Here is a 22968-nt window from a genome sequence, read left to right on the forward strand (position 1 = left end):
TTAAGGACAGGTGGAAGGGAAGAATAATAGAGGAATGCATACGATGAGGTATTCGGTGCAGATTATCAAGGATTTAAACCCTTTAGCTGTGGAAGTACATGGTTTTATCTACCAGCCTGTGCGGGAGAGAACCAAGAAATATTTTGCCCTCTAGCTTGGGGGAGTGTCTCGCAAGGAGTGAACCCTTATAATCCAGGGCAACCCTTCTTTCTCTTATACTAACGAATGGGCACTTATCGTAGGCATATTAACCTTTTCCCTACTATACACGTATATATACGTGTGGACGTTTCCTGACCCGGGAGACGGCGGCCGTATATTTACTTGTGAGATTTCCCTGGCCAGGAGAACGAAAGTCGTATACATACATTTTATAGTTCTCCCCCCTCTAGGACGGTCGCCGGTTTACGTCGTCTTTGTCTCGGGACCCAACCCTGCGGGGTTTAGGATTTACCCTCGGAATCTGGGAGCAGATACCTGGACCCCTCGTCTTTTATAACCCTTCTTAGCGGTAAGGGACAGCGGTCATACAATTGTTTATCCAGTCAGTTTTCGAAATAAATATATGTTCATTAGGCCGGCCCTTATTTTTCAGAATTTCGAAAAGTTATGTTTTCCTGGTCTCAAAATGATCCAAATGAGGTTTATATTCACGTGTTAAAATTTGGTTACTTTAAAATAACGGCAACCCGTGCCCCAAGGGCCCTAAGTGCTAAGGACCCTAAATTGAGTTTTTTGGGGTCAATAAAGTGCTATTTCTATGTAAAACGTAAAAGTAAAGTTCTTTAGGGCCAATTTTCTATTTGTTTTGACCTATCTCTAAGCGTTTAGGAGATATCGTCCGTCGTAAAGCAATCCACCCCGCACCGCTGAGGTACGGCCCGCACCACTTACTACAGACTTCCCCTCCACCCCCTCCCCTCCCTCGGCAAAGGCTTTGCTCCTGACGACAAGATTTACGTGCTAGTGGTACAGTATTGAATAGGTTGTTCCTCTTGTGTCATGATTAATGTTGTTAAAGCCAATAATGCCAATTTTAACCCTTCAACATCGTCCTATGTACTGGGTACTGACCCCTTATACCTTGATTTTTTGCCGCCATACGGCCGCGAACCATTCCAGCAGGCTTTGTTCCAAAGTGCTTTTTATTTACAAAATATTATAAGCATGTGATACAATTGTGTCTATGAATTATAAAGGAATGAAGGGAATGGGCAGGGCTTTCAGGGCTCCAACAGTAGATAGAAATATTCAAAGAAGAAGAAACGAGGCAGTCAGTTCACGGATGTAGATCGCTGTGGAGAGATAGAGATAGTTCTTGTCTATAGTGTGCAAAGGATAGGAAGTGCTAAGTCTTTTAGGATGTAAGGAGAAAAGTGGTAAAATAAATACTTTATCATGAACGTGACGTTCATTTTAAGAATATACCAACAAGGAAAGGCATGTAATCAAGACTAAATCCAGGCATTGAACTGGTTGGAAAAGAAAGTGAAGAAATACTTGGCTCAAATTTACCTACAGTGAGAGAATTACTGTGTGTTTTCTCTATCACCTAATGGGTTCGAAATTTGTAAGACTTAGTGCGAGAAAAACCGTGAGAAATGCGTCTCATCCATGATACAAAACTAGAATTCCTGTTATTATGGAAAATAAGGTGATTGAAAAGTTAGAAAAATGACGCATAGAATGGATGAACGTGCAACGACAAAAAGAGAGCGCGAACTACAGTGGAGATGAAAATAAGAGAATATTTCGTAACAAAACTTGATTATTTGTTTGAAATTGCAAGGAGCAGTACCATTGAATTTTTGATGTACGAGGAGGAAGGTGCAGTTAATCTCTCGGATAAATGTTCTTGGGCTGAAGAAATAACGTTCTTACGCAAATAAAGAGAAGAACGAAATGAAGTCATTGGTGGAATAGATTTCAATGTATTCAAGAAGAAAGGAAAAGATGTGGTTCTCCGCTCCTTGTGCTGCACTAGCTTCCAACTGCCCCGCAGTCCCTAAAAAGACTTGTTAATTAAAAAAGTGTTAGCCTGGACATAGCGAAAGCAGCACAAAAGAGGTTTTCAAACCACTTGTGGTACATGAGTGAGGAGTTGGTAGGCCTATCATTCTTTGACGGATCCATTTCTAGGTGTGAAAAGAAAAACGTGATATGCCGTATGCGGACATGTGAGGGAAAATATGATCCACCGAAGAAGGCATTCTATAAGCATAAAGACATGACTAAGGTATCCATATCAAATGTTGTCACTACTAATTCGAGAAAGCTATTTAATACATTGTAAGTATGCACTCCATTATTTGATGCGCTCATACGAGGATAGGATGAACATCCAAGAACGATTTGCAAATTATTCGGGGTCATCAAGTGGGAAATAATAGTGCAGCGAGAGGGGTGAAACTAATTCAAGATTTTTAGGCAGTCACTTTGAAGGAAGAGGGCTTTCCAAATTTATTACTAAGTGTGACTTTTCATCTTAGTACAACCCTTACGTGCGGAAAGGCACTTTAATTGCCAAATATGGGATGTTAGTGAAAAATTATAAATACAATGGAAATGTATTTTATTTTGACTAATGTAACGAAATTCATAAATAGAGTGAAAATAAATTGATCTCTTGGATTGGAAGTATTGTTATGGCAATTAAATTCTTTCTAAGGTAAGCACATTTCTTCAGAGGCTAGATCTTGCCAATGTGAGCAAAGTCTTTGCCGAGGGATGGGAGGGGGTGGAGGGGAAGTCTGTAGTAAGTGGCGCGGGCCGTACCTCAGCGGTGCCGCGGTGCGGGGTGGCGCCCTGGTGGGTGGATTGCTTTACGACGGACGATATCTCCTAAACGCTTAGAGATAGGTCAAAACAAACAGAAAATTGGCCCTAAAGAACTTTACTTTTACGTTTTACATAGAAATAGCACTTTATTGACCCCAAAAAACTCAATTTAGGGTCCTTAGCACTTAGGGCCCTTGGGGCACGGGTTGCCGTTATTTTAAAGTAACCAAATTTTAACACGCGAATATAAACCTCATTTGGATCATTTTGAGACCAGGAAAACATAACTTTTCGAAATTCTGAAAAATAAGGGCCGGCCTAATGTTCATTTCTCATAAAAAATAAACTAAGAATTGAATTAGTTGTCTTTTGAGCAGGGTTTACAATTTTTAAACGAAATTCTACGATAAATATTAACTTATATCTCGAGTTATGTATAAACGTCAACATGGAAATTGTTGCTGCATTAAACGCGTTAATATTGACCTTAGAACTTCGTTTAAAATTTGACACTGCTCAGAATAAAATGAGGAATTCAATTCAAAGTCTACAATTCACGTGCAAGCAACAATTATCCCTTTGCTAAATACATATAAGCAATACATAAGTTGACCGCGAACCAATGCCGTAGGTATGGTCGTAAACCCGGAAAGGAGGGAGCACAACTACTCTCGAAGTCCGAGATAATGCGGAGTCCCAGCGGGAAGGGGTAGAAAAAGGTTCCACGAGACCCTTCTTAACGAATGTCCTCCAAAAATGCTCCGTACCATGAGAAAGAAGAGTCTCTTGGGGCTCAGTACAGCAGTCATGCTAAGACGAAAACTCCGACGTCTTGAAAGGGTTAACAGCATCGAGGGGGCAGGAAACAAAATGGGCAGTACCATAAGAAATTCTGCGAGGCAACCCCTGCCGTGAGTGATGGCTGGGCTGAGTTTAGCCACATTAGTGATCCCTACAGTATGGGAAAGTGCACTTTGGCTCTACCTGGGTATCACTAAAAATTTTGGGAAACTATTGTTGGTAGTCAAGCAATGATCAAATGTTTTTCCAGTCGTCAGCGGACAAAATGTTTTAAAATGTTCCCGCAGCCTAAGGGTTAAAGCAGACGAATCGTATGATAAAAAACAGGCTGCGGAGGAATTGTCTGCACACCCACCTTGGGTGGACTGATTGTTAAAAATGATAGATAGAGGAGAACTTTGAAAGGGTAAGGAACTTTGTAGGTACAAATTGCTATTTCTTCACAATGAAGGCAATCTATTTAAGTAGATATTTGTTAATAACCAGCCTTTGTTTAATCATTTAGTGGCTAGATTAAGTGAATTGTGGACAGTATTTTTGAGTCACCAGTAATGCTTGGTAAATTCTTATGAAATTCCAAAAATACAGTTAGGGATGATTCAAAAAAATAGAAGTGAACTTGCACTAAGTTTCTTAACGTACTAGGTATTTTTGACACTGCTTATGGCATACTTCAGGTGATGTCAAGCATGCTTTGGGAAATCTGTGGAGCACCTTCATTTCAAATGTAACTTCTGAACTTCCATCTTTAAGTTATGCTTTATGTTAGGATTTACAGTAATTTTTCTCGGCCAGTTATGCTCATCACCAGAGCTTGCGAATAAGAGGAGATGGAGAAGGCCATTCACACAAAGATGAGGGGATCCATGACATAAGAAATATCTATTAGTACCAAGAAATGATGCTGAAATTGATATTTGTGGATCCATTTTTTTAGCATGAAATGAGGAGAATTTCAATCTGGTATAATGTAATTTTCCTTGGGCTTGCATTTATTTTGGAGGTGCTCAGTATGAAATGATGGAATGAGCCTATTCTTGGTGGCTTATTTATCCAGATAATTTTTATACTTCTCATTACTATAGAAAACAACAAGTTCACTCTACCCTTTTAATGATTCAATGGGTAAGATGTACATAAAACTCAAAAATATTTTAATTGCCAGGTTTTAATGAAGTAAACCGTATTGCACTGAATATATTTCCTCTCCTTCTTGCCCAAAATTATATTGAGAGATGCAATGAGGGGATTGATCAATTGAATGAATTTGATTTAATTTTTTCATAACAGATTGCCCAAAAATTACGAGGGGGACTCTCTCCACGGGGAGAGACTTCAGAAATTAGGCACATATTATGATATTCCTAAGCAATATTCTAATATTACATTTTTTATTTGTAATTTGTCTATTACCAAGTAGCCACTGTTTATATGCCTCATCTCTTTCTCAAGGACTCGTAGGCCCAAAAGGGTTTTTTAAATTTACACACACAAAGTAAATTGATCAGCGTGACTATGGGAGTAGTAAAAAATTAATTTACCTTTTTTTGATGGCAGTTCCTTGGGCCTAGTCCAGATGATCTCTTCTACCTCAATTTCATCAGGATCCCTGTCTTTGGGCCTTCGTTTTTTTCCAGCGCTGGGGTTTCCCCCCTTTCCTTTGTAACCATCATCTTTCCCTCCACTTGTGTTGCTGTGTTCAGCAAAATACTTGAGAGCTACCTCCCGCGTTACAGGAAGCCAGTCATTGGCTCTGCCAGGCTTTCGACCTATTGCCAGAGACTTCATTCCCTCCTGCATTGTTTGAACACCAGAATTTGGTGTCTTTACAGATGATGGCTGTAGATGAACCTGAGACCATGGCTGGTTTTGAACTCCTGTACTGGTTCCAGGAGATGTTAGTAATTTGGCTGGTTGCCTCCAGGCCCCCTGTGGCACTGTTGCTGTAGACTGAGGTTGACATTCTGCCCTTGGTGGTCGAACCTGAGTTCCGCAAGCCTGTTGCTGACTTGGCCCAGGAATCGGTTGAACCTGAGTTCCGCAAGCCTGTTGCTGACTTTGCCCAGGAATCGGTTGAACCTGGATTCTGCAAGCCTGTTGCTGACTAGGCCCAGGAATCGGTTGAACCTGAGTTCCCCAAGCCTGTTGCTGACTTGGCCCAGGAATCGGTTGAACCTGAGTTCCGCAAGCCTGTTGCTGACTTTGCACAGGAATCGGTTGAACCTGAATTCCGCAAGCCTGTTGCTGACTAGGCCCAGGAATCGGTTGAACCTGAGTTCCCCAAGCCTGTTGCTGACTTGGTCCAGGAATCGGTTGAACCTGAGTTCCGCAAGCTTGTTGCTGACTTGGCCCATGAATCGGTTGAACCTGAGTTCCGCAAGCCTGTTGCTGACTAGGCCCAGGAATCGGTCGAACCTGAGTTCCCCAAGCCTGTTGCTGACTTGGCCCAGGAATCGGTTGAACCTGAGTTCCGCAAGCCTGTTGCTGACTTGGCCCAGGAATCGGTTGAACCTGAGTTCCCCAAGCCTGTTGCTGACTTGACCCCGGAATTGGTTGTGCCTGAGTCCTTGGTACAGCTCCTGTAGATTGTTGGGGATAAGTCCGAGTATCTCGTGGCTGTCCACTACCCCTCAGCGAAGGCCAAGAATCCCCTGCTCCTTGGTTTACACTCGCTGCTTGACATGCCTAAAGGTGAAAGTTATGTTTTTCAAATAGCTAAGTATTGAAAGTTTTCTTTTTTTGCTCTAGTTATATACATTTCAGAACACACATCGAATTTAATTTTGTAGCACTTAAAATTCCACCCAATTAAACTGAATGACATCTATTGCTTTCATTATATGTATTTAGTTGTTAAAGTATAGTAAATGTGCAAAATTTTCATACTAAAGAACAACTCCTCCAGGAGCTCTACCCCCACCTGTAAAACCTACCTTTGGGTTAACTCATTGAGTGAGCTAGATCTTTTTAGAATAGAAAGCCCAGTATCAATCACCTCTAGAAAATCAGAAGACAAAATTTTGAGCATAGTGGCTGACGGGAAACAAGTCAGAGGGAAATTCCTGAGACAGTGGAGTAACCAGGGGAGGGTCCGGGGGGTCCGGACCCCCCCAAAATATAAAAAAAACAATTATTTTCCTTCATAAAAGAAAACAAAATACACACTGAAAAAATTACATGAATTTACAAAATATTTTTTTGACAAATGAAGTTTTTTTTAATTACGAAAAGTGTTAAAATTAGTTACTTAAGTACTAATTAACAACTTGTTTTTAAAAAATTTTCCCCCCTGGTTTTTGCCCCCCCCCCCCCCCAAACAAAATTCCTGGCTACGCCACTGTCCTGAGACATCTATTTTTTCCCATTTCCTTAAAACAAAATCATGGTTTTTGCTGAGCATGCTTCTGATTATTAGCCTGTAGCTCTCAGACGTATTATTTCTGAATTTTTATTAATTATATGAATGACTAAAAGATGCAGACTAAAACCATTGTTTTAAAATGCCAGATTAAGAAGATTGGGAATACTGACCATTTCACTCATGTAATTAACTTGGGTACCATCTCTGCAGCACAACATCTAATCTCGAAAGCTGCGAAGGACTAATTATCCTAAAAATGCCACCCAACTATCTGTTCGCTGAAATATCTCTCATATTTATTTTTGATTCTGTAGGACTTTGAAACATTTAAGTTCTTAGAGGATGTTCTCTGTGTAGCTATGAAAGATATCTATACTTAATAGCTCAAGCAATCATGGATTAAGGCTTTCTGACACAACAGGAAAAAGTATTCTGTGAAATAAAATGCCAAGTCGGTGCTAACACTGGGTGTCCTGCCGGGAAGGCAACAAAATACCTGCCTAGTTACTCTTACGCAACGATGCTCCACTCAGGCAACCACGATTTTTGTATTTTTGCTGCGCATCTGGATTTTTTCTGCAACCTTCACCTAGTATCCCTAACTTTCACTCCCAATTTTATTTCCCTGACTCTCAGTCCTGATTTTTATTTCCCTGATCAGTATGAACCGTGCTAATTGTAAGACCAGTGATGGGTTGCTGGGGACTGCCGCCCCTACTGTTACCTACGCAGCATTTCCCGAAAGCAACCAACAAAATTTGATAAATTTCTAAAATCCCCTTGTCTATGCATATCAGACCTCGGATACACCACCTCTTAGCAGTGGCGGATACAGAGAAAATTCAAGGGGGGGGGCGCAAAAGACATCTTGAGTTACCTTTACTTTTATCGCAATAAAAAATAATCAAGCTTCAGAAATTTTAACTAAAGTGATTTAACACACATTCAAGACAATGCCATCTTATGATATAAAAAAGTTAAAATTATGGTTCTGCTATGTTTGGCAATATGGGTGGCCCCGCAAAGGGGGGGCGCGCGCCCCCTGCGCCCCCCATCTGTATCCGCCACTGCCTCTTAGGGGTCTTGCAAACAATCACGGCGGAAGCATGAACAGAAGCAAGAAAATGAAGAAGAAACAAAGCGGCGGAAAATCTCCACCCCCTTCCCCTAAGACAACGACCGTAATACATATTTTGCTTACGCTTTACGAGGATGAGATTCGCGTACTCTTCGGCCAGTAGTCCAATGATCTGACCCGCAAGGCTACCACGCAGATTGTATATCGCACGAAATCGTTCAGCAAGGTTCGCGGGGGTCAATGCACAGGTTACTAAGTCTAAAAAAAAGTAGGGGAATGGAGAGGAAGGAAGTTACTGAACAAAAGCAGGTTGGGGTTGGGGAAGCTGGAAAAAAATGGGGTGCAGCCGAAGGCGGCAAGGTATCAGTTTTGGGCGCGTCGAACGTGTTTTTTATCTAGGAAGGTAGGAAGTGATGGTGCAGAATCATTTGGTGATACGGAAGATTTACCTATGCATGTGTATCGGCGATCGTGATTGACTTTCTAGTATGTTGTGCTGATTGTGAGGCAAGGGCGTTCGCTTTAGATTCCAAGGGCTAGAGTTCAAATCCCGGAGGTACATGATTTTCATGATTTCAAGTTTATTACAGATACGCGAATTCAAATTCCTCGACTCACCCTTTCCTTCCTTCATTCCTATTCCTTTCTACTTATCTATTTTAATTTTTCCCTGTCGCCTCTTAATGATTGCATAACATTTCGAAGAGTATGAGTCAATGAAATGAAAAAAAACTTTTACGAGATCGTTTGAGGCTTGACGTGGTGGAAATGCGATATATCCATGATAAAATACTGACAAAAAATGATAATTTCCACTTTAATATAAAACTCCACTACCGACCATGTTTTCAACACTATGTCATTTCCAAGAATTAATTTTCTCTTATGGATATAGATAACTTCATTTTTTTAATAAAATTAATGTGTTTCCGAAAGTAAATTCACCGCATTTTTCCTTGTCCAAGATGCAAGTCCCGAGACAGACAACAGCGGGATGGCTGTTGATTTTCGCGTCGTGACAAATTTTCCATGATTCGCTTTTCGAGGTTTTCTATTTGATTGCCCGAAGTTTTCAGTCGGTATTGGAACCCGGAATAGTAGCGCTCCAATTGTCTGGATTACCGCGCTCCGCAAAAGCGTGGTGGCCCAGTGGACAGGACGTTGGGTGACCGATCGCCAAGGCTAATGGATTAAAATTCCAAGGAAAGTGGAGATCGGGTTGGTGTCGTGGTTAGTGTGTTGACTTCGCACCCCGTGGGCTCGGGTTCAGACCCCGGCGGTGGCAGAGAATTATCAGAGACTGCCCGATCCCTGCTTGAATGATGTGTGGGGGACATTTCAAGCGCTACACTCCGTCCGTCGGAAGGGATGATAAGCCCTTGGCGTCTTTCGTTAAAGGCTAATGCCGTCGCCGGGTTTCTCTCCACCCATCCCTCATGGCGCAAATGACCACAGTTGTCGGTCGCCTCCTCCAAATACCATACTTCCAAGGGAAGCCTACAGAAACCCGAAACAAGAAATTCTCGAAATGCGAGGCGACCCAGGGAAAGGAACCAGTCGCGGATACAGAAAAAAACTCGAGGGGGGGAGGGTGCAAAAGATATCTTGAGTTACCTTTACTTTTATACTAATGAAAAATAGTCAAGTCACATGCAGAGCTTACGAAATTTTTGATTAAATTTATTACACTCATTTACAAGAAGATGCCATCTTTTGATATAAAAAAAGTTATAATTGTGGTACTGCAATGTTTGACAATACGGGCGGGCCTGCAAGTGGGAGGGGGGGCGCCCCCATCTGTATCCACTACTGAAAGGAACAAGCACCCCTTCCCTGAATGTGTGAAATTTGCGCACCTGTGGCTAACAGTCTAGGGTGAGCTCTACCCTCGCCAATTCAAAACAACCGCCTCGTCGAATCACTGAGTTAAAGAAAGTTGATAAAAGGATAGTTCACTCAGTGGCGCCGACTCCATGGGGCCTGAGGGGGCCCGAGCCCCCTCAAAGATTCGTTTGGGGGGGCGGAGCCCCCTCAATAATTCAAGAAAATAATTAAGTTATATTATGCTTTTTGAAATCACAAAAATATATTGGTAATTTTTATTTCCTATGTTTGACGATAGTTACCTTTTAAATAAATTTAACAATGAGTGTTGAAACAAATAATTATAAGGTTAAGCAGGTTAACTGAATGAAGTGGTGTGAATCATGGTAGTGTTTCGGTGCTGCGACACACTTTGAATTTAACCTCTTCCCGGGGCAAGACCTCCGATATGGCCCCCCCCAATATTTTTTATAAGTCGGCGCCCCTGAGTTCACTTACCTTTTGCGATGCTTCCACCTCGGCTCCGTTGGCCCACGCTCCGCTTGCAGCTCCCCCTGGTTTGGGTCCCGGGAAACACGGTGCCTCCGGGTTCAGGCGTCTCTTTGATCGCCCCCGATCCACAGTCCTCCATTGTGCCTCCGTAGCTGAAGTCGCCATCTGAAATATTCAAAAATAGACTGATTATGCACTATCGAAAACAAAGAAGGATGTTAAGAGGCCGGGCATAAACAACTTCACAAACTTTGGGGGTAAGTGGCCGAAAACCTAAAAACCAACTCCAGGTGAAGTGCTATGGAAAAATTCTCTCTCTCAATCCGTAGAACCGACATTGCACTTTTGAAAAACCTACGGGACTATCAACCTCCACTAAAACCTAAACACGTCCTACCCAAATGTGCCCTTAACCCTCCCCATATCGCTATCCCTTAAACCCACTTATGCTTTCCAAATATGATAGAAATTTTGCACCGGAAACGAAATTCTAGCGAAACGCCCAGAAGACTGCAGAAGTAGCTGGAAACTGCGGCATTCAGTACACAGGGCTTGGGCTGGAACTCCAATTAAAGATGAGGAGTGGGGGAGGTACTTAATATTCACGACAGTGAATATCTAAGAACCCCCCTCCCCCCGTAAGTACCGCGAGCTTCCGAAAATATAAACTCCCTCAATAATTGAAGAAATATTTTCAAATTGAAGGTTTCATTTGCAGAAATGAATTTTTTTGTCTGCGGGAAGGCTTGAATAAGAGAGAGGACAATTTTCAATCAAAGGGGCCAAAAAGTAAAGGAGGTAAAATAAAATCACCGGAATAGATATCCGAGTTCTTTAATGAGCCCTATATCAGTGTCCTAATCAGGACCCTTAGTCATCACGCTTCGCTAATCACTGTAGCTGAACCAGAAGATGGGGCAAACAACAGAGCGAAGTTTGATTTGAGCCAGGAAAAAAAGTATAATGCAGCTTTGGATTTCCCAGCAAACACCACGAATAAATATTCTCGGTATGAACACAGTATTCCCCCTTTTAGAAGGAAAAGAATTGGCCTAGATAGCTTATGGCGCGACTTTCTGAGGGAGTAAATAGTGATAACTAACAGATTTGGCAGTAAAGTATTATTATGAGTAGCTATCCACACTTACCTAAGGAGATGACAAATGTATGATTAGCTGCTGGAAATTGTATGAATTGAAGTTCCTCACTCGTCTTCCACAATCCGTCGGACCCCTCGATGCGGGTTAACTGGTCACGACGAGAATTTCAGTGAGACTGCAACGCGTCTCTGCAACCTAATATATATATACTCGAGCCGTCCCGAGTTCATTTCTACAATGTATCACAGGGAACCCCAGGGAACGTTACATACAATGTTGCAGGTAATACTAGACGTTAGCCTTTTTGGGATATGCTCGCCGCACACGGCTGGAGGAAAATGATATTTGCTGCAGTGTCAAGTGTCGTACTATCGAGTTTCAACACCGACGAATAGTCCGGGAGGCCTGCCCCAGAGCGTTGTTCACTTTGTAGTTTTCCAACACCCTTCCCCCTCACACTTTCAAAGTTTTGGGAGGAGGCTGCCCAGCAGAGCTTCGGATATTACGTAGAGGAGAAAGTACATTGTCCGTGCGAAGGTGGCCAAATTTATTCGGGACTTAAACGCTTTGGGATTGTGCGTGGAATATTCAACCGCAGAAATAACTGCGTGAACTATTTAGCAATTAAATCCTTGAGTCAATCCTTGTAAGAGGCCATTCATAAAGGGTCTCATAGTCTTGGCCTAATTTAATCCTCTCCCATCTTTCTTCGTTAATTAGCGTCGTCCATACAATCACGAATTATAGCGTATTCGTTTTTCATTCTTAAAAAATGGTAATGTTTAGCTATTGGTTTAAATTAGGCTTATTAGAATACATGGTATAAAGTAAATCCAATCATTAGTATAACAAAATATGAGGTTTATTTTTCTATAAATAATTAGTTTTCAATTTGTTTTTATGCAGGTATTTATTCGGATTAACTTGGGAATTTTTTTCATCGTAAAGTACAAAATATACTGATAAATATGTAATTAATAAGGCGTTAACGAAACTTAAGGCTCCATTCGATCCTTAAAAAGCTCTACATTTATTAGGCGCGGTAAAACACGTTCTGATTGTTATAGTAAGCATGCATATACGGCTCTTTTCGGGAACCACACATTTCCAGAAGTTGTATTATCTTATCACGCAAAATACTTCAATCGAAAGAGGGGTTGGAATCGGATAGAAACATAATAGTTCGATGAGCGAGAATAATGTCAAGCGGGCTTACACCCTTCGATTGGAAATAAATCAGAATAGCTCTGTTAGGCAATAACTTCGCGTTGTAATTATAATTCTAATACATTTGTGACGGAGCCTCATCTTTTCATTCCTAGAATTAGTTTTGCTATGCAAAGATTGGTACACTGAAGCCCTCCATTTCTCCGTATCTTATGCCGGTTCTTTCATCTCCTTGTGGCTCTACTTGCCCGTATTCTTCTGGATGTACCCTAGGTACTTGTCTTTTGGTCTTCCTCTCGGGACTCTCCCATCAATTCATTCTACCATTATGTTCCCCACGAAACTGCTGTCTCATCATGTGGACAATATATCGTATTTTTCTTCGGCGTACAGACCCTGTCATGCCTTCGCTCCGTCCGCGAAATTCAATTTTTTTCATTTTCTGCATTCAGTTTGCATGGGCATAAAAACGACGTTCATAGGAGCAGTGGAGCCGACTCAATGGGGCTTGAGGGGGCCCGAGCCCCCTCAATAATTCGTTATAGGTGTGAGGAAAACAGTGTCAGGCTTGTCGATTTTCCCCGGAGTGTCCAGATATAGAGATTAGAGTTCTCAGAGTTCCAATGTTGATCATATGACTTAAAAAACTTAAAACTCACTACTTATAAAATTTCCCGGGGAAAGATCCCCGGTTTGGGCCCCCCTAATATTTTTTGTAAGTCGGCGTCCCTTCATAGGAGCCTCTTCATTGTTTTCTGTGTTCCAGTGGTGTATACATATCCTCATTTCAGGGGTACCTAATATTTGCCCTTGATGATACTAATAGACACTCAAAAGCTTTGCTTTGGCCCCAAGGTAACATTGGTGATGGGAACCGATCGCGCTCATCAGGATGCTTCAGCATGAAGGCAGTTTGCTCGGGTAAATTCGTTTTACATTAGGGCAGCTTGCGTTATTTTATAATTCTATACTAACGAGGAACGTGTGAGTATATATATCTCTGCATATATAACAAAGCCAAGGCACAAAAATTTAATCCCCACTTGGCACCTCCCCGAAGAAGAACGAGAAACAGTGAAAAATTTGCAACTACACGTGTTAATTTTATTTGTGCCTTCCTAATAGTATGCAACATATACATGCGCACTTATTTTTTCTCTATTTCCTCATTACGAGGGGATTTCCTTCAATACGCTAATGCTATATTGACTTTAATTGAATACACAAGAGAGATAAATAGATTCAGATCCCTTCTTACGGTATGTGTTTTTGAATTGGCATTAATTTTTAAAGTGACAATGAAAACGGCGTCCACGATATTTCCTTTGACGCGCAGTATCGACCCGAGCGTGAGGTTTGTTTACGGAACCCCTCGTTTGCCGCTTATCGTCTTTGATTAGCCTGACGTCTTACTCATCCTTTGGGGACTTTGGAGGACGGAAGGGGAGAGGGGATTGATTCCTAATTTATAAAAATCCGGGAGGGAATGATGGGGTTGATGCCGTGCCTGGCAGACCCCAGCACTGTCTCCAGTGTCTCTTATTGCCTCCATTAGTTCGCACGATATTCTCCGAGGCCGCCTTTTCCCTAGTCAACTTACGCGTAAGAAAAGTGAAGCGAGCTTCAGAAATATTTAAGGAGCGTAGCCCTCAATCCATATCTTTAATAGCCCTAATGGGAAAATGGGAAAAGCATTGGAAGAGAATGCATGGATAAGACGGATAAAGTTATTGGAGGAGGTATTAGGAAAGGTGGAATGTTGAAATCTATTATTACGGGAAGCATATGACAGACAGTACATCACGGTTTTTGGATGGGTTGAAGACTTGAAAGTATGATGTGGATATTCTGAGCAGAGGCATTAAATTCTCTAAAAAAGACACGCCCTCATGGAGGTGACAGACTAATTCCAACAGGATATGCATCGAGGAGGTTTCGCCAGAAATGTGTCATATATGTAAATACGCCATTTTATGAACATTTGAAAGTATTCGGGCGCAGCTAGGCATCCGGGTTGTCCTCCGCGTCAATTCATCTTCATGACGGCAGTTTGGCCGGCGTTGCAGCAAGTGTCTTCAGGTTTGAAAGGTTAAAATGTAGTTTTTTTCGGTGTTATGTAGGCTTTGGTTTTGACCTGGTGCGCAGATATTTTGCACAGCTATTCGCTCTCCAACGTCAGGAAGAAACTTCCACAAACAGACCAATCGGGACGCAACTGGAAAAAACCAAGGCCTATATAAGACACAGTAACGAAAACTGAAAAAAATCAAGTGGGGTCGCAAAAGATATTTTAAGCTACCTATACTTTTGTAGTAATTAAATATAAAAATGCAAAATTTAAGATAGTTTTATTTGAACTGATTATAAGCATATACAAGACAAAGCTATCTTATGATATAAAAAAGTTATAATTGTGGTTCTGCAATGTTCAGCAATGCAGGCAGCCTCACAAGGGGGGGGGGGGGGGGGGGGGGCGGCGCCCCTTGCGCCCCCATATGTATCCGCCTCTGATAAGGACGGAAAAAAACCTATCTGAAGACGCCTGCTGCAACGCCGGCGAAACTGTCGTAACGAAGATGGATCGACGCGGAGGACAACCCAGAAGCCAAGCTGTGCCTACTGCACCACTCCCCGGAATCCACCATCAAAATTTCGAAGTATTATCTCCTAGTTGTATTTCATCGACTGTGGGCCACAAAAATAGGCTGTGTTATTAAATATGGGAATTTCATTTGGAAATCCGTATCATTGTACGGGTTCATACGGGGATAATTAATTGCCTATGCTCACGAAAATTGTTGATTGCTGCTAGGATGACTATATTTTGAGAAAACACGAATAAAAAGTTCGTTATACAATACGAATCATGATTTTTAAAATCGTAGACTGCTCACCGGACTACATTTTGATTTGTCAGCAAATCAATGCTTCGATTGTAGTCACGCATACTAATGCAATTGCAGTGATAATGGTGCAGTTGTAGTAGTACCCATGCCCGCATTGCAGTTCTCTCTTCTGCTCGGCATAAATCCTATTAGTACCCTTCATTCTATCCGTGAATCCCGTTCTCTTCCCCCGATTCCCCTTCCGAAATCCGCAAATCGAACATCTTTCCCGCCATCACTGTTTAACGCCACCCTCAGTATATGCTCCACATACATCCTCCGTCACGTCTTTCTTTAAACTACATACTAATTTTCCCATCCTCCCCACTTTCTTAACTCATTCTCATTCCTTTTTCTATGCGTTCATTTCACTTTCTGCGATATGGAAAAAATGTAACTTATGTTAGTGGTTTTCACCTCCACTTGCCATAATTTATTTGTCCTCGGCCTGCAATCTTAATGTAGTACATTGTCCTTGATACTCAGCTGAAAATATTCGTTATTCACCTTATTACCCTTCCTCCACCTCTTTCCCTATGCCGGCCCCCTCCTCTGGTGTTGGTATAACTGAGAAAGACTGGTGTTTTTCGTTGTTCGCTGCAATCTCCTGATATTGACGAATGAGTCGCTGAAACCAGTGCTTTCCGGCACTGCTCATAGAAAATTGGGTACTAAATAATGAATATTTGTGAGTACCGTATATACCCAATGAAAAAGTTTTGAAAATGTGATCGTTTTTTAAACTTGGTAAAACCTTATTCCTCATTTTAACTTTTATTGCCAGTTTAAAAAATCGGAATCTTAAAGGGAGCTTATATAAGGGAGGAGGACGAATAAACCGTGTTATTTCGTGTATAAAACTATTAAATTTTATGATTATCCTTCGAGGAAAAAGGTCTACAAAGTAAGACTATCGACGATTAATTTTATTACCTTCTGTGTTCTTCTACTCCCCCACAATCGTAACCGATACACCGAAATCAGACAGCTAAAGGCTCAATAGTATTGCTTTTTAATCCACTGCAAGACTTTTGCTGTACCTTCTCTCCAATACGGTCAGCACATGCCGCAGGTAACCATAGATCTTCAATGGTGGGGTGTGCAGCCTTAGCGTCCTTGAATAAATTCTTACTTCTCGCACTTGGCTGAATTATGAATCACTTAAACTAGTTATTAAACGAGAGTGCTTTGAGATGGTATTTCTTACTTGTGGAGCATTAGGTATTCCTTTTTTATTCAGTAACATTTGCTGCCCTCTGGCAATAAATATTGCTGACCCATGCTCACGGGAAATGTGCATACATGGACGTGGAAGCGTGACAAAGTAGACTATTAGAGAATGCATTACCCTTCATCTAATGGTTAGTTAAACTCTTACAATAAAAACTGCCAAACCTGTAAAAAAATCAGAAATTACATAATTCGATTAAAATAAGGCGTATTTCCCTCAGCCTCCACGCAATGAAATGTTTGTTTTTTACTTAAGGGGACGCATACCTCTCTCGAGTATTTAGCATTTTTTGGTGCCTCGTACCTCGTTTAAAACTCACGCTATTGTCTTAAAATTCCCTGAGCATGAAGTGTAGACTTTTTCAAAATTTGCCGTCTCTCAATTACAAAAAATAGCATCCGAGGCAACACTGCTGTGAAGTTCCTAATTTGAGATGAAGGCAAATATTGACCAATGTCTGCAATTTCAAAAATTTCAAAGATTACAATAGAAGGTTTTTAGCGAGTAATCCATCACCAAAAAAAAAAGGGAGAGGAAAACTGGCTGGCATGCGTCTTCATGCGTAGCCGTAAAAAGAGACGTTAAAAATAGGATGCATACCCATGATTTTTTCAGTGGGGGAAGAGATTCCACAAAATCGGTGTCTAGTGTTTAAAAACAATTGCACACCATATCGTAAGTAAAGAAATCGTATTTCGATTTCCTAATGTCCCTCTCAATGGGATTGAAGAGAATTACTCCTATTTACTGGGTGAGCTGAGAAAAAGCGCGATCAGTTTTTCTTTCGCAGTGGAAAGTGCCAAGCTCATAAAAAAATATTTTTATGCACTCGCGGCTATCAATTAACCGAGGCCGTTTTAACAGGGGTACGAATTATAGCGGGTGTTCTCCGTCGAAAGCCTTCGCCAAAGTGGTTTCCTCGGCTTCGCCGGAGCATACATCACGCAGTTATGCGATTCATACGTCAGGATTAAGTCGGATATATATCCAGCACGAAAGAATGGGAACAGCGTGTACCCCGTTGGGTAAAAACCATTTGCAGCGCCCATTTTTCAAAGCGGGAGAAATGGCTCTTGCAGCCGTTTTCTCTCATTATTTCCAAGAAAAAAAAGTTTGCTGACCATCATTAATTATGGGCTCCGAAATTTTCTTTCCCTTAAATAGAAAATAATTTAGGCGATGATACTTCATACCCGAGAGATTTTGGAGCGACTTGTCTTAAAAGCTCGTCGCAGATTTTTTTAAACAAAATTGAAAGTACTTCTCATCATAAGCCAACAATTCTAAGATTGATTTAACGCAGCTCTCCATTACGCTCTCATGTCTGCTAGCCTTTTCATGGTGACGAAAATTCTGAGTACTTTTTACTGCGAAGAATTGCTGCAGTATGGGGAAAATCTTAAATATTGAAAAAATGGTTAAGAGAATATGCTGTAAATCTAATAAAAGAAAAATTGACTGGTTTGGTGATGAAACTCAATTAATTCATTTATTTAGGATATTATAATAATAATGAGTTCTCAGGAACAGTGGCTTGTTCTAGTTAGCCAGTGAGATATCGTGTTGAGTGTCCATTCATAGAAAAGGGGATGTTTCCTCTTAAGGAGCTGCCGTAGTAAAGTAGTTCCTATCGTATTTTAAAGATGAAGACTAAAAGAACACATTAGGCATTAGTCAAATATTTACTTTTCGTACTACAAGTAATTTATTGCATTATTATTGCCAATACAACATTTCATGTTGAAGGCGAGCGGTCCGAAGAAGGGAAATCCTGAAAGCTCATTTTAATGGCGACGAAATATCCAATTTTGGTTTCGATCAACATGACTGGCAGGTTTTTGAGGCTTCCGACCTCGATGTGCTTGGGTGAGAATGATTACCGAGAACATCGGGCCGACAACTTGTAGATCCATTCCTTTACTCAGTCCTTCAAACCCGAAAGTTGGATTGGATACCCAAGGGTAGAGCTCCACTCGATCTAACCCGCAGGTGTGTGGCTTGCTCACATTCAGGGTGGAAGGTGAGGGGTAGGTACACCTAGCTGCGCGAGGATTTTGCTTTATACCCCGCCAAAAACCCCATTGGGCTTTCTTGGAACGTAGTGAATCGATTTCTACCAAGCTCGAGTAGAAACAGCTCTGTCATCACATAATTGCGCAGAAAAATGTTTTAGGAAATTATAAGACTTGCGTAGAATATCTGCAGAACTATAAATTCATTTAAAATTTGAAGTAATTTATAGACTGCGTTCGGAATTCTTGGTAGAAACAGGGAATGTTTTGTAGTGTAGATCAACTAGCTAATTCTACCGACTTCAATGCCATTTTGGATTTGCATTATCTTCGGAGGTGTGAGATCAATTTTCCATTATTTGTTTTCTATTGCAGTCGCCGTGAGGTATTCGTTTTTAAATACACTTACATCCCTGTGAGATAAATTTTTCTGGACAAAAGAGACGCCTCGAGAGGAGTAGCTTATGCTCTTCAGTAAACAGCTCTGTGTTACGGTCGCGTGCTTAGGGAACGTCAATGAAGGCTTGAGTGGGCTAAGTAATGAAGCGTTCCTTTAGGGCTACCGGTTAGAGAAGTTTTCCTCAATTAGAACTCGTGAATAAACTACTTGACCATTTTAGGGGTTGCAATGCCGCATTCTCTACGTCTGCTGATGAGGTGGAGGAAGGGTCGCTCATAACAACCCAGCTGTTACAAATTGAACTGTTTACGATTCTTACTAGTCAATAATACGTCGTCAATACCGAAGAACACGGGGAATGGCTTGCGGGTTCTTACATTCTCGTTAGCGCAAACCTAATGCGATTCATAACTGACGGCTTTCCCTGGGTATTATGTGAATGAAGAACGCTCGCGCTTTGCTCCTGGTCGAGTTTATCCGGGCTTTCAATGCGCAGTAGGCAGTATTCGAATAAGGATTTACTAAAATAATGATGCTGAAAATTTTAATTAGCATTATACATTGATGTACACCCAGGTGATAAGGTATTTTCGGTAAAACTAAGGTATTAACAGTGTCCAAAATATCATTTGTTTTCAGTAAAAGTCGTCTATAATCTATCCATGTCACTTTTAAAATAATTATCGTTAAAACATTCTTGCGTCGCCAGTGATCTAAAAAGTTATATAGTATAAAGTGATTCATGAACTCAGTTTCTTCGAAATTCATTAAGTGGTTAATGCTATTGCCTTTTAATGGTTGCTATTACGGTTAATTATATTAAGCATAAACAATTAACATTAAATCAATGGTCACGATCAGTTGTCTTTCGCGTAAAGGAAATGTTGTCTATAGCATTATAAGCCAATAGTTATTGAATGGAATTGCCGTACACCAAAACGTAAATTACGAACGCGGCAATTCTTCGGACGTTGGCAAAGCAAAGAATGTCTCATCAGTTTTTGGATCGCGCGGTCGAGTTTGAAGGACTTGAAAATTGCAGTAAAAATTTGAGCTGAAAATAAATTATGAAAAACTTACCAATGCTATTTTACTCATAAAATTTATTTTTAAATGTATGAAATGAAGACAAAATTAAAACAAATTTATTGACCTTAAAATTCCTATTTCCCTTAACTTACCCTGACGGTGTTCAAAGTTGGTGATATTTGAAATTTCAGTTGTGTTCTCTCTTTTTTACTTCTTTATCGCTGATGTTTTGTCCCCGTTAAGTTGGCGGCCGAGCAATTTTATTCATGTACTCGATAACAATACTTCCTTAATCGATGTTTTTTAATATAATACATCCTTTAAAAAATTAAGTGTCAATCTATGTCTATTGAAGACTTGTAGTTAATTTACACCTAAAACTATTGTCTTCCAGCGGGAACATATGTTCACGTCAAAAAAACCAACAGAAGTGTCTGACTATTTCTGTTTTCCTTGGCTTGTTACGTATACATTCAGATCTTGCCCCTCGGAAACTGGGAATCAGACGTGCGTGGGTGAGTTGCGTCCGTATCCTCTTAGCTAAGGCGATTTTTCCTCCACCTTGAATATCAGGGTCGTGAAAAACTCGAGAGCCGAGCGTAGAGCCCTTCCAAGAAAATTTATGGAAAACAGGTGTAAAATGGCGTTTTTTTATGTTTGCCAACAGAGCAAGAAGTGTGTATGTGATTCGTACGCGTTTTTTAGGGCGCGGTCGCGTTCCTCGTAAATTCTAACGCCGTGCATCCAGATGTACGTGTATTCCGAGTTGGATTAAAGGTTTTTTAGGGCCCCTCGAGGAGAAGGTAACGGCCTCACGTTTCTTTACTTTAGTTAAACATTTGCATCCTACTGATTTGAAGAGAATTGGTAAGCCTAACAAAAAAGAAAGGAGAATTATTGTATAGCTGGTGATTTCAGGCTTAACTGCGTGAAACCCTTCCATTACGGGAAGTGAAAAAAATAAACTTTGCTAGGCTCACTTAAGTATTTGAAAAAGCACGACCCGGGTTTCATAATATAGTTTCGATCTGACGTAGGACCTGACGATGTAACTATGTTATGAAACCATGCCCATTCTTTTTCAAATATATTAGTGAATCTGAGAAAATTTATTTTTTCATTTTCGAGAACAATTGTGATATATATGCAGAACTATTACCTACTATTTACTTAATCAGCCCAAATTACACTCAAGTCAACTGGCTGAAGGCTTCGTTTATTTAGGTCTTGTTCAAGTTACTTGTATCATAGCACAAATTTGGGGATTCATATTACTATTATTATCATAATATTCTACCGATTAAGGTAGGTTTCTATGGAGTTCTAAAGACGTAATCTGGGATCCTCCTTTTAGGCCTGCTCCCTTTCAATATATCTAAAAATCCTTTTCTCTTCCTTCCCCTCCCTCATTTACCTAACATTCTACGCTCTAACACCGTTTTCAACACCCCCTCCCTGCCACGTATTACTATTGACTCCCCTGAATCCATTGTTGTGTATACAAATTACAGGTAAATTATAAAATAAGCCCTTTGTCAAGTGAGGGGACCGTTTGATTGCTGATTTAATACTATACACTCCGATAGCGAGTCGAAATTACCAGATTTTTGCAGATCACTTTACAAGTTTCCAGATTGTGTGATAATGCTTGTTTTATAAAATAAGGGAAAAAGATTAGGCTGGCTGCACAAATTAGGCCGGAAGCCAATAGAGACTAAAGAGGCTGCGCGCTAGGCTTAGATTGCTTGAGCACTTGATAATAGATATCTTTCGGAGAACATCATATTAGAACCCCAATAAATTTCCAGGACCGATAGAAACGATAAATTAAGAGAGATATTTTTACGAACATGGGCATATCAATATTATTTGTAAACGACTGGTGCCCTAGAATCCACCGCCACATGCCAATTGAGGCGGTTTGTGGGGTAGTATGTAGGTTTAGATGAGGATGTGATTAAGTGAAGGCATATATTAACCTTAAATCAGATTTAGGATTAAAAAGTATATCTGTTATGAAGTAGCTCCACGCGAACGGGAATGGGATCAGCGAAGATTCTTTTGTTTTCCCACCAGGTTATTCTTCGAGCCTTCTTAGAGCAAACTTTTTGACCAGCGAATCACCCATCGACATCTAGGAATCCAAGTTGCATTCCATTCCGAAACGTTGGAAAACCTAACCCGGTGTCAAAACCGAGAGATCTTCACCGATATTATTCGTTGGGAAAGCGCCATACATTGCATTGTGATTTCAACGAATTAGCCTTTCAATCACCTCTATGGGTTGTGAATGGAGTGTTTTAATGTCGAAATTATAATGGAGAATATGGTGGTTTCCTATTATTTTTTTATTGCCTAAATCGAAAGATTATTACTCCTGGAGTACGTATTTCACGCGTTTAGATTTTTAAATGACAATATCTATTTTTCGCGATTAAATGAAAAGTGAAAAATTTCAAGCGCGCGGAAACAAGACGACTAAGTATGAATGCTGGGAAAAGTCCGTGTGACGTCGTTCTGGTTCCCGCTGCCGCAAGTGAGGTGACCTTGGGGCGAGGCTTTGAGCGCTGATACGACGCAGGGTGCTAGCAGGTAGCAGAGTACCATGCTAGCTGGTAGCGCTTGGCTTAAATAAGGATTATTAATACCTTATCAAACGAAGGAAATTTTCCGACCTTAGGCAGTTTTAATAGGTGATTATTAAGACATCTTTCCCTGAGCTCTGTGCCTCATGCATGCATTGGTAATCTCAGACGATGTAAAAATCCTATCTACTCGTATAGAAACTAAGTCCCTGTGACGTCACGTGG

At 40.8% G+C, this 22968-nt stretch overlaps 1 protein-coding gene across 5 annotated transcripts in view; it reads right to left on the bottom strand.

Annotated features, from left to right (window-relative positions):
* LOC124163896 (piwi-like protein Siwi) overlaps nucleotides 1–22968 on the bottom strand; it is an 82906-nt gene that overhangs the window by 17652 nt on the left and 42286 nt on the right. Inside the window, exons 2-4 of one of the 5 annotated variants that reach the window (XM_046541009.1) lie at nucleotides 10341–10499; nucleotides 5995–6264; nucleotides 5121–5610 (exon numbers count right to left, since the gene is read on the bottom strand). In XM_046541009.1, coding sequence (XP_046396965.1) covers nucleotides 5121–5610; nucleotides 5995–6264; nucleotides 10341–10499 — 919 coding nt within the window. Of the gene's footprint in view, nucleotides 1–5120; nucleotides 6265–10340; nucleotides 10500–11482; nucleotides 11611–22968 lie in introns of those variants that run through there. The other 4 variants (XM_046541007.1, XM_046541006.1, XM_046541008.1 and 1 more) reach the window with 4 other exon arrangements.

This window comes from Ischnura elegans, chromosome 8, assembly GCF_921293095.1.
Source record: "Ischnura elegans chromosome 8, ioIscEleg1.1, whole genome shotgun sequence".
Classification (NCBI taxonomy): domain Eukaryota; kingdom Metazoa; phylum Arthropoda; class Insecta; order Odonata; family Coenagrionidae; genus Ischnura; species Ischnura elegans.